We start from the raw sequence: 12,749 nt of genomic DNA on the forward strand, positions 1-12,749 counted from the left end.
TAACTGCTCCCGCCATGTTCCCTGAGTGACTGTGTTATTTTTCTTTGCTGCTGTCGTGCATCTGTGGATCCACTCTTGATCCTGCTGTTTTAATGATGGATTTTAAAAAAATCTAAATTTCTTTTTATTGCATGCCGTACAGCGACGTTTCAAATGAGACTTATGATCTCCTGTGTGAACGCCATGCGACCCAAACGTGCTGTGAGGTGAAAAGCTAATAAATGTGAACAGAAACAGAGAAACTGCAATCTTGGTGGGATCGCTGAAAGTTCAACTATCTTTATGCACTAAGGCTGTCTAGACCTGCTGGCTTTATATTTGGGAAAGAATAAAAAGTGTTTTAAATACAATTTAGGTGGAGCCTGTAGTTCATTTGGGTAGATGCTACAATAAAATATTTTTTTCTTGTGGTTGAGTGTTTTTCCCATTGTGGAATTAGTACTTTCTTGTTATTGTAAGTAATGATCTGAAGATGTGGACGGTAAAATCAGAATAATTACAATAAAATGGGCTCATACACCATTCCAAACGCTGTAAATTCCGTGTTTTAAAATAAACACATAATCCTTTTACACTGTTTATAGCAATCTCTGTAATCCCACATGGACGTCTGCACCCCCATTATGAAATACGGGACAAGTAGACAATTCAAACAGATTCCTAAATTCATGCTTGATTAATTTGACTCGTTTTCAACTCAAAATTCACAGCGGTAATCGAAAGCGTCGAAGATTCGACCTGTGGAAATCTCGCGAGGGTGTAAACCTTTTGGAGGCTTGTTCTTTGGAAACGCCCCTGTGAAGCACAAGATCAACGTCCTATTGGTCAGACCATCATCCAGTCGCTCGAGTACAAAAATATCAGCCCATGATTGGTTACCTTGAAGTTCAATCACAAACACTTCTCAAGCTTATTGGTCAATTTATCCGTCGCTAAACCGTCCTTTGTCCGTGGATTGGTGCAGCAGCGCGGGCGGATTCTTCTATGGGCTTGGACTCCAAGGCGACGCGGAGAGCAAATGTCGTCATGAGCGGTGGGTAGGAATTAAAACATTGGAGCTTTATTACGTTCTACTTCCTTCTTTAACATTTTATTTGCGATGGACAGTAAATAACTGAGTGTGATGTGGTATAAATAAATGTGTTTAAGTGGGACTAGGCCACTTGTGTAAAAACTAAGCAATGCACTTCCGGAAAAGGGCTTCCTTTTCTGTAACGTTATCAAAGAGAGTTGTCTTACTAGCTACGCGCCAGCTAGCCAAATATGCTAGTGTTAGCCGTGTAGCAAATTGTTTTTATTATTATTTGGAAGTACATTCATCCCCGCCCGTCATTTCATTATAATAATACAAAGAAGAAGAAGAAATATTCAACAAATATGTCTTCCACCTTGTTTGGTTATATCCCCGTTAGTCTACTTTCGGAATAGCTAGGTAGCTAGCTCGCTAACATTGAGTGGTTGCTCACAGAAAAGCAAACTAACAGAATGTGTTTGGTGGCGGCGCTGTTTTGAGGCCACACTGTTTCTATTTCTGCATTATTGGTTGTGATTGTAAAGTTCCTCAGACAGTGCTTATTGTTGAGAAGCTCTCTTTATTGCAACCACATACGTTAGCCGGTTAGCGTATCTCTTGCAAAGAAGAGGAGGAGGCTGCGGTTTCCACATGTGTACGTTTTTATGTATGACGTTGAATTTTAGGCACCGTAATAAGATGCTGAATTTGTAATACTTTAGATGAGTGAGACGGTGCATGTTCAACAACACTGAGTTTGTGTTTGTTTTTATATCGTAATAAAGTCCAGTGCAGACAGAGTGGAGTAGGTTGCAGACAGAAGCAGCTGATATTGCTGGAGATTTGATTATTTTAATTGTGTACAGAAATGAAAAATGCTTTTCACTGCTGTTAAATCCACACGTGGATTTCATGCACCATTGTTGCATTGGATTCTCAGAACTACGAGTTTCTGTTTAAAGAACATCATGGCAGTCTTGGAATAATCAAGATGGGGGGGGGGGGGTATGTGCTATTTGCACGAAAGAGACAAATAAATTACTTTACAAATGTGTCCAAAATCTTTTAAATCCAGATGATGAAGTTAGCCTGAAATGTCCTGACATTGCACAGATCATGCAGGGTGGTACAAAATGTAAACAATGTTCATGTTATTAAGTTTAGTATAATATACATCTATGCAAATAGTGCAATACTTGAATTCCAGTAACATTTACTATATATATATGTATATACTGGGGGCACTTGGGGCAGTGATCCCCGGGCTGGGCGCATGGCTACAGTAGATAACAGGAACAACGTCTCCATCCAGAAGAGCGCAGTCCTCGGGACGGCTAAGATCCTGCTAGAACCCTCAAGCTCCCAGGCCTCTGGTAGAGGACCCGAGCTTGAAGGAGACACCATTTTGCCTGGGTGGGCGAGACGATGATTTTTATATATAGGCTGCATTTTCATTCACATTGTCAAAAGAGCTTCAGTATACCGTCAGAACAAGTGAATGTGTTTCTAAAATATGTTTGTTGCGTTGAGTTGCAAATGATCTTTTCAAACGTGGAGTACTTACGATGTGAAATGAGTGTAACGGTTTAAACTTGCTTCACATTTAAAGTGCAAGCTGCCTATAATGCTCCTCGATGCTTGGATGAAATCATCTCTTGCTGTGGGGTTTGATCTGTAAAGGATCAAAGAGTAGTTCTTTGTGGATATTTTATTATGAATCACCTGATGTTTTACGTCAAGCGTTTGCCCGATGACATGCTGTGAACTCATTTAATAAATATTAGCATTTCAGTTTTAATACTTGAATAAAAGATGAGACCTTAAATTCAACTTAAGTAATACGTGAAACTGCATGTAAAACACATAATGGAAACGGACTGGTTTTATTTTTAATCTTTTTAAGTTATTTAATTGCACAGTAAGTCTTTGATAGTACTTTGAGTATTACATTTCAGGCTGTGTAAAGTATGTGTTCTTTACCCAGACAGCTTTGCCTGATACTTATAATTCAGCTATCAATTGCGCAGCCACCTCTAAATGTGTTTATGGGGTTTCCAAATAAGTATAATATGTATAATATGCTTGGTAATACAGTATATTATTTTTCTCATATAATGATTTTTAGTGGAGTTAGGAATCTCATCCAGAATATCAATTTTTGAGTGTATCACAACAAATGTGGAGTCTTGGAACAATCATTAATGCTTTATGAGATGTTAGTTGCTAATTCTGCATGCATGTGATTAGGGCACATCATGTTGCACTAAATAATGTAATTAGTGACTTTATTTGTGTAACTAATTTTGTTTAATTATATATTGATTACAGCAACATTTTGGCATCCATTAGATGCTTTTAGATTTTACTAGAAGAGTCACCCAGTCTTACTCTGCTATACTTGTATTTTACAGAACAACAGGACAGTATGGCCACCACGGTTGCTGTCAGTCCCAGTGAATACCTTCAGCCTTCCAACACTTCCACGCAGGTGAGTAGAGCCAGGTCTGCTCAGTAGCCAGTGATGCTTTTGCATTGAACACCATATGTTCAGGTTTCTTTTTGGTCAGGCTCATACTGAGTGACCTATTTGAGATGAATGATCTTCCATTTCACAGGTGTTCATTACTAGAGGTCCAGTTATTCAGACTTCTGCGCTTGCTTAGGTCTGAACAGTTAAGCTGCATTTCCATTACATTGTAAAAGTCATTTTTCATTATGAGTGTACATATCCTCAATGTACTCCGCTCGTACTACGACTGTACTTTCGGCTCGTCGTGTGAGGGGTCGCCGTAGCAAATCAACGTTCTGCACTTCACCCTGTCCTTTGCACGTACTGGCGTGCCAAATCACTTAACGTGGATCGATAATTTTATACTTCGTCTCCATTGTCACCATGCCATCCTTCAGACCACTTATAAAGAATATTCACAAATTCAGCAAAAAAAAATCACTGAACGAGTGAGGAGCGCTCGGCAATCTAGCGCCCTCGTATCTCAATGTTATGTTCGTATCTTAATGCGAAATATTGCTTGCAGGTTTACTCGTATCTTGGAATGCTCTCATACGTACTACTACGCAGTAGTACTACGAGCGGATCTGTACTTGACAAGCAGGTCTGGTCCACGGAGGCCCCGCATCGCAGCTCCAACTAATCTAAGTTGATATATTTGTCAATCCCCCCCCAACCAGTTTAAGAATCCTCTTCAGTACTTTGTCTTCAAATACCAGACTTCCTCTTGGTACGGCATAGTTGCATCCTCGGGGCTAAATATGTTGGTTCAACGGCACACCTATTCTGCGCTCTGCTCCTAATTTCCTACAGATGCCTGACTCGGACCTGTTACTTACTCCCGAGGCATTTCGTACTGTAGGCGAACCAAACTGACGTCTGTTTGAACACAGCGAAAACGTAATGAAACATCAGGGTGCAATAAAGGCATCTGGAATGGAACTGCTGTGTTGTTGAGAATCCTTTGAACTTTAAATTGCGCTTAATTGTGTGTCATGACTTTCTCATTATGTTTTCTTATTTTGTGCTATTCCCAGTTTATTTTTTGTCCCGCTAGATGACTGTTTCTCTTCGTACTGTGGTCCATCAGAGCTCGTGTGCTTGACTGTGTTTCCTCCAGCAGGACACTCAGCCTTCCCCTCTGGCCCTCTTGGCTGCCACTTGCAGTAAAATCGGCCCCCCCGCTGCTCAGGCTCCCGTCACCTCTCCTCCAACGCAGCCTCAGCCTCGCAGACTTCTCCCGATAAAGCCAGCTCCAATCGCTCCTGCGCCACCCAAAAATCTGGGTTTCCTGTCAACCAAAGGCAATGTGATTCAGCTCCCCGCCGGCCTGGGCGCCACCCCCCCCGGCAGTCCCATCGTACTCACTATCCAACAGAGCCCAGCTCGCACCAACACCTCTGCCCCCGCCAATATCCAGTATCAGGTGGTGCCACAGATGCAGGGTGCACAGACCATCCAGGTAATGCCACAGGGTGGTCAGATCCAGCTAATACCAGGCACCAACCACACCATCATCACCACCCCCATGACCATGCCAGGCCCCGCAGCCGCCGTCGCGCCGGTCACGCCGCAGAAGACTGCCATCAAGCTATCCCCCAAGTTGCGCAAGGCCAACAACTCTTCTTCAAGCATGGCGCAGCTAACCGGTGGGCTAACGCTGCCACTCAACGTGGCAACCGGGGAGGTAGGAGGAACTCAAATCATCACAGAAACGGCAGCTGCACCTCCCACTTCAGGAAAGGGTCGACGAGGGCGGAAGAAGAAGGTGCTTGTGGCTCCTTCCGGCAATCCTCCACCTCCTGCGCCTGTTGCTCCGTATCCTCCTCAGGCTGCCTCCCCACCCCCAGAGCAAATGGAGACTATCCTTATAGAAGCTGGTGACAACATTATTCAGGTACAGCGTTCCACATACAAACCCGGTGTGCTTAATCTACTGGTTCGTACTGAACTGCGTGCATGAAGTGCTGGGCTGAGTAATCTTACAATTAACTGTGTGATTCTTCTGCAGCTTTAAGGGTGTCTGATTGTGGTTCAGTAGTGCACTTGTGTGGCATACACGCTTACTAGTGAGAAAATGTAAATCCAGCAAATATTCTTTGCCTAAAAGAACAAATTAAACCTGTTCTGAATGTTGCAATCAGAGTTTTAACTACAACAACGCTTTAAATTAAGGTTGGGGATTTGTTATTTTTCCTGTTTTTGATATACCAGCTGGCATTAATAAAACTTGTTTAGCATATGGCTAATTGCATATTGCTTTATCTTTAAACATGTTTTTCCTCTTACTTCCACCTGGTGGCAATGTAGCACTGCAGCCAGAAGGTGGCAGTAGTACACTTACACACTTTCTTGTAACCACTGTAAGCTAAAGGAAAATACATGCTGCCCACACAACACTGCAGTACAAGTGTGGCAGCCATAAACAAGTTGGCCTGGAACTCCCTCAGATAAATGAAAATTGAGAAACAGCATAAATTCTGTATAGTTTACTGTCCTATTATTATCACAGGTCTACCACAGCAATGCTTCATCATCATTTGAGACCAATGTATACAGCAGAATAAGGTCCTTCCTCAGTTCTAGAGTCATTAAATGGTTTTGTTGACAAACTAAAATAGATTTTAGACTTTCAGAATTGACAATAGCCCTCATCTCAGATTATGGCCAAATGCATCTCATCAGCTTTGTGGAAGACAATAAAAAAAAAACTTGCTGCAAGACTGGACAATCTGAACTCTACAATTCTATTCTTGTGAGGAAATAATCATCACAAGCATAAAATGTTTGTTTGCTCCACTTACAGGTTTGCAATGGTATTAATTATCCGCATGCAAAGAAACACAACTCTGTTTGAGTAGAACATAAACTGGGCTGTCTTTGAACATTTTCGTGATACTGCTCTCGGATCACTGCCTGAAATCTTCTCCTTCACGTCCAGAAGATTCTCAATGGGGTTATAAGATGGACCTGTTGTAAATTTGGATGACTATGAAACGATTTAGACCAATGAGAAGGCTCGTAGTATTCCAGTTAAATCGCTGAAAAGCTGTCAACTTCAGGGGGTTCATGGGAGAGCCCCCATCATTGGCTCAACATTAATAGATCATCTGATTGCCATCCTTGTACTTTCCATCCATTTATGATGGGAAGGGAAGAGACTCAGAAGTGAGTGTTGTCTCAAAGACTCTTAGCCTGATGACACCAGAATAATGTCTTGTGTCTTTATATTTGCAGGCTGGTAACAACCTCCTCATCGTACAGAGCCCTGGGCAGCCGGCTATGGTACAGCAGGTCCAGCTGGTCCAGCCAGTCCAGCCCAAACCAGAGTCTCAGGTGGTTCAGATCCCCCAGCAGGCTTTGAAAGTGGTGCAGGCCGCTTCTGCAACGTTACCACCCGTCCCACAGAGACAGTCAGTTCCCTCAAACATGCAGGTCACCCAAACCGAAGCAACACCAACACAGGTACCTAGTTGAACTCTTCAGCCATATTTGCACCTTAAAATATATATTTATTTTACAATAAAACATTATCAGCTTTGTGTTCTGACTCTTTGAGCATTGTTTGTAGCAAAATTATACCACCGACTACTGATATACAGCTCTGGATTTATCACTTTACAAAATGCAAACGGAAGCAAAATCTAAGTCATTCATTGTTTGCTGTCATCAATCAGCAGTTTATTATGTATTAAAGGGAACAGTTTTTTTGTTTTTGTTTAAAAAAAAAGAAACATTTATTCCCTAACTTTATTTTACTTTTGATATCTCTGTAAGAAACACTGTCCAGTTTAAATAAAACTCCAACATTCTATTGACACCCCCCCCCACTTAGATCCTCTTCAGAACCGGATTGGGTGAGTGGCAGTCTGTTCAGCTCCAAGATCCGGTACAACCCACAACAGTGACTCCCACCTCTTCCATTGTGACCACCACCGCCGCCTCGCCCGCAGCAAGCACCAAGAGAACGCTAGCGGGAGCTCGTAAAGAACGGACTTTGGCAAAAATAGCTCCAGCAGGGGGGATAATAGCGTTGAACACATCACAGATCTCCACAGCTCAGGCAATGCAAACTATCAGCATCAACGGAGTTCAAGTTCAGGGAGTTCCTGTGACCATCACTAATGCAGGGGGTGAGTGGATGCTTGTTTACATTAAGTGCAATAGACCATTTTGCATTGCATGAGGTAAAATCCAACATCACAGATTATATAAAAGATTTGTCTTTATTTGTGGCAGGACAGCAACACCTCACAGTCCAGACAATGCAGGCCGGGGGACTTCAGTTGGCAACAACACAAGGCCAGCCCGTCCAGGTAGACCAGACTCTCACGCTGGAGCTGCCTGGCCAGCAGCCCGGAGAAAAGAAGCGCCGCATGGCTTGCACATGTCCCAACTGTAAAGATGCAGACAAGAGGTGAGCGTGTCGAGACAAATGTCCCCGGCTATTTAGGTTTCCTTTGCTATCAGATTCAGGACGTAAAATTAGTAGGTTATCTTACAATGATCATTTGCTTATTACAGTTTTTAGAAAGAAAAAGTTATATTTTTCCTCAACTCTCTGTCAGACGGCACTATTGGAGGTTCTGTGACACACGTAAGAAATGTCAAAGATATATCTGAAAATCCAACAGGGACTAGTCTCTGTGGGTTCCAGTAAAGGAGGGAACGTTTCCCACTTGTTCACTCGTCTTCATGATTTACATTTCGAAACTGAAACGGCGTTGAAGCAATAATAAACTGAGCGACACACACACAAAAAGGTTTATCTCTGCTCCTTTCCATGTTGTTGCCAATTCTTTAAAACAGTAAAACATCGACGACTTGGGGACACGGTGTGCCAATATGTATGTTTGTGCAGGCCTGGAGAACTGGGAAAGAGAAGGCACATCTGCCACGTTCCTGGCTGTGAGAAGACTTTTAGGAAAACCTCCCTGCTCAGAGCGCATGTGCGGCTGCACACTGGCGAAAGGCCCTTTGTCTGCAACTGGGTGTTCTGCGGGAAACGTTTCACACGCAGCGATGAGTTGCAACGGCATGCAAGGACGCACACGGGTCTGTATGCTCAAACGCACGAACCAGATGTTGCATAGAGTCTTAATGGAATTCCATCCGTCCATCTATTTTCATCCGCCGGGTCGCGGTGCTTAACGTAACTCATTGGCTGCTAGAATATTGTGTTCAGTTCCTATGTAAACGCCGCAACCAAAAGAAAGAGTCGACCCGCCTTCTTTAATCAGGAATAAAGTACAAACTTTGTTTCTACCTTTTTCCGTTCTTTAGTTATCAGCAGTAGAACAAAGGCTGATTTCACCAAAAACAGCGAAAACGATCTGCGTTTCTCTGATGGCAGGTCGACTCAAACTGAACCTACTCGTGTCGACGACTCCGCCTCCGTTCGTGCGTCTTCGGTTTGCCTCAGCTCCACTCTTGAGTTCGAATTCTGAAAATCTGTTCGACTTCCGAGGCATTTTTAAACTCCATTCTTTTTATTCAAGAACCGCGTCCTTTGAGAACCGAGGTTCCACCGAATATTGAAGTATAGAATTCTGTGCAACCTCATTTGAAGTTCTCTAAAGTGTAATGACAGTAATATTAGAGGAAGGTCCTTAACTCATGTTAACACATTTTGAAGTCAGTCATGCTGCACCTGAGACAGAGGTAATCCTGTTCGTTCTCTCTGTTTCCGTCGCAGGAGACAAACGCTTCGAGTGCAGCCAGTGTCAGAAGCGCTTCATGCGGAGTGACCACCTGACGAAGCATTATAAGACTCACATGAACACCAAGAACCTGTGAGCTGCTTGTACACTGACTCTATATACACAGAAGGACTCTCTTAAACTAAAGACTATTAGAGGAACGAGGGGCAGAGGAAACGGCTTCGTTGGAGTGTCTGTGACGTGCTCCCCATGTCTCCCATTGCTTCTCAGATATGCGGTCGTGTGAAAAGCCTCATGGGTGACTGCAGACTGATCCAGCAAGTTTCTTACACATTTATCTGTTTCCTACTCTGAATTGAGGAGTCCAGAGTCAGCTCTGGTTGAACATGTGAGACGGTGAAAGGATGAGCCCGCAGACAGATACTCAACTCACTTACCACTTATTTATATATACTGGAAGAGCAACAACTATTCAGACGTCAGCGCCACGGCAACAGGACTCCACTTTCCCTCTTGTGTTTTTACATCCCCAACGACATCATTTCTTGTTTTTTAAGTGTAATATTGATTTGTTTTCCCTGAATGGAATGGTACATTTGTTTTAGTGTATAAGCAGAAGCTTCTGATGATGTTACACCTGTAACCCCCCCCCCCCCCCCCCCCCCCCCCGCCATAAAATCTGGGTACATTACATGTATTTCCTTTCAAGCCAATGCTGTAGAAGTTAACGTTAGCTACTTTTGATTATACATCATAATAAAGATGATAGTAAGGCAGCATGTTTGTTAAAAACGAACATATATTGGGAAATGACAAAGTTAAAAAAACAGGAGGCTGAAAACTGAGCATAAAAAATACAGAAACAATGTAAGATCGAATATTGTGAGGTCGCTGATCAGATTGAGTTATTTCAACTCAGAGGTCCAAAGGCAAACGATTAAAATGAGCTTTAGTCAAGCGTGTCAGACAAGCATGCTAAAGCATCAGGTTAGTTTTTTAACCTGTGTCTGATACGTTTATTAATGGAGGAAAGTATTTGGTTACAGTTTTCAGCCGCTCTCAGGAAATATATCAATTAAATTGGCTTTTGGGGAGGGGTTACAATGTGTGTGTGTGTGTGGTTTTTTTTTAAAGCAGGTCAAATTCTTACACTGTCAAAACTGTAAACATGTAATTGGATAATTAAAGAGGTCTTGCGATTGATCCTTCTGAAATACCACAAAGGAAAGCAATGAAATTCCCCCCAGATATTTTGTGATCTGTGCTCAAAGTGGAGCAGAATGCCAGGTCAGAGCTGCCAGGAGGCAAATACATCAGTAACATTCAAAAATGACAGTTCTGTGATGAAGAAGCAGTTCATCCAAGAAGATGTCAATACTATGTATACTATTTAAAAAATTCTACACTGTTAGAAGAGCACTGCAAAAACTTCAAGCTGTATTTTGATGGCAAAGGAGCTAATTTGACGACCGTAGGAAAAACTAACTTTTTAATTGTTTGAGAAATTGGGTTAAAGATGGGTTTTTTTTGAGTCACTGGGTGCCAATATTTAAATATTGATCATGAAGGGAGTGATACAATCCACTTATGACTGAACTCACATCCCTCTTCCCTCCATAGTGGGCTAGGGACCTATGACAGGTACGCTTGCATCCAGCGTTATCTCTCATTTAGTTCTGACTGGTACGTTTTAACCACTAAGTTCCTGATTTTTTCCACTTACTGTACATGTGGACATTTTCCTATTTACTTTCTTTTTTTTGCTTGAACTTCAAAAAAGGAGGTATAAATTTGGCACCTGAACCTGTTATTCTGCTCTTTACTTTTGGTATCACTTGGATTTGCTTGATTGTAATCCATACATTGTGATCAGATTTACTATTATTTGCCCAAACTTTACAATTGTATCTCAAAATGTAGAGGAAAAAAACCTTCCCTTTGGTCTTTTAATGTTTGCATGAGTTTTCCAACTATGTTATGTCTTTAATTGTCAGCTAACAGCTTTTGTTCTGATATAAGGGCAACAGTAGACCAACTGCATAGTATTCTCACAAATTAATGAATTTAGCTTTACAGAGAAAAAATATTTTTTAGGTAATCCTTGATGTAATTAATATGTACAGATGTCAAGGTGACGCTTAAGTCCGACCTGGTATTGGAGCTCTCTTCATGGAAGACAACAACTTATTGTCATAAGCTTTCTTGGCAGACATGTCAGGTAGCATCATCTTTTGTTTGGTTATAATACTGTGGCAAACATGTTTAATGGATGTTGCTGCCCAATTAATTCAACATTTACTAACAACTGTCAAGACATACATGAATAGAATTCGACCAGAAAGCTAAACTCGGATGAAGTTTAAAGCATTTTGAGCCAGTTTTCCATAAAGTGATCTCCCCAAGTTGACAGATGAAACTTAAGTGGTAAATATTTGCTGTGTATATATTCAAGACTGTGTCTGAAGACATGCCATGATATTAGGATTGGGGGGGGGGGGGGGGGGGGTGCTGCTCATATTAGTTTGTAATTCATAAATATATCATGTAAATACAATCAACACAATATATGTTTGTAGGATATTGAAAAAGTAAAGGTAAGCTGCCTAGTTTTGTGGTTGGCATGACCAGTCCTGAAGGAAATGGACTTTGTACAGTGTAGGGAATAAAATATTATCTTCATTCCTGCTTTTTATCAGATTTATATATCTTTTTTCTATTGAATAAAAAATGCCTTAGACAGGTGCACCCAGTATTTTTTTAAGTTAATGTTTATTTTTTTGTTTAATTCCTGGTAATAATCATAAACTTTCTCTGTGTGTTTTTATTTTAATTTTAATTGTATTATATACCGAGCTAATGCCCAGTTATTTAAAATCCCAGGATCCAAATGTTAAGTCAATTTTACTGCTGGTTTGATTTCCGTGAATTAAATGCTTCTCTTCCCGAGCCTATGATTTTCTGCAGCCTATTTTGGTTTTCAGGAGAACCCAGAGAGCCACCTGTTTATTTTGTAACTTGTAAAAAGGTGCTCCTTTTCTACTGTCATCCTCTCAATAAAGAATATAAACGAATCGCTGCCTTATTTTGTTGTTGTTTGTTGTTGTACTCTCAGCTTGGAAAAGAAAGACGCAAAAACACTTTTATTTCGAAATCCTTTTTGCATACGTCATCAATAATGGACCGACGTGGTTTATTCTTTCTGGGGAAGAGATGATGGATTCTTATCTCCATTCTACTGCTGCGGCGGGATTTTGGAGTCTTCTTTCACACTCGCATATACATACAGAATATATACATTGTTTCTCGTTGTCATAGCAACCTTTGTTCCGGTTTGTCTGATTCATTCGATGCACCTGCGGAGAGCAAGTGCCACACAGCGGAAGCCCATTTGCGAAGGTAAATAAATGCTGGGAAACTTTGTTCTGACGCAACAGTGGTTTAGTAACGTGTCTAATGTTGCCCTAACGCGTAAAACCACGGAAGAAAGCTGCGCAAATGAAACAAAAATGAGCGAAGTTCTGGTTTATAAGCATGTAATTACAGAATAAGCTAATTTATGACTCAATTC

General features: G+C 41.5%; 1 protein-coding gene across 1 annotated transcript; it reads left to right on the plus strand.

Annotated features, from left to right (window-relative positions):
• Window positions 1-1,011: 1,011 nt before the first annotated feature.
• On the plus strand, window positions 1,012-9,712 carry sp2 (sp2 transcription factor). The gene is made up of 8 exons (XM_068751352.1): window positions 1,012-1,033; window positions 3,424-3,500; window positions 4,645-5,418; window positions 6,759-6,986; window positions 7,357-7,654; window positions 7,761-7,938; window positions 8,383-8,576; window positions 9,217-9,712. The coding sequence occupies exons 1-8, from the start codon at window positions 1,027-1,029 to the stop codon at window positions 9,315-9,317; spliced, it is 1,857 nt and encodes a 618-aa protein (XP_068607453.1). The 5' UTR covers window positions 1,012-1,026; the 3' UTR covers window positions 9,318-9,712.
• Window positions 9,713-12,749: the final 3,037 nt, after the last annotated feature.

Source organism: Brachionichthys hirsutus, chromosome 17, assembly GCF_040956055.1.
Source record: "Brachionichthys hirsutus isolate HB-005 chromosome 17, CSIRO-AGI_Bhir_v1, whole genome shotgun sequence".
In the NCBI taxonomy this organism is placed as follows: domain Eukaryota; kingdom Metazoa; phylum Chordata; class Actinopteri; order Lophiiformes; family Brachionichthyidae; genus Brachionichthys; species Brachionichthys hirsutus.

Bases quoted from the DNA above. Each gene is read 5' to 3' on its own strand.
- sp2 (XM_068751352.1), top strand. The intron at 3,501-4,644 runs GTGAGTAGAGCC...TTCCTCCAGCAG, and splicing joins CTTCCAACACTTCCACGCAG to GACACTCAGCCTTCCCCTCT. The intron at 8,577-9,216 runs GTCTGTATGCTC...TTTCCGTCGCAG, and splicing joins GCATGCAAGGACGCACACGG to GAGACAAACGCTTCGAGTGC.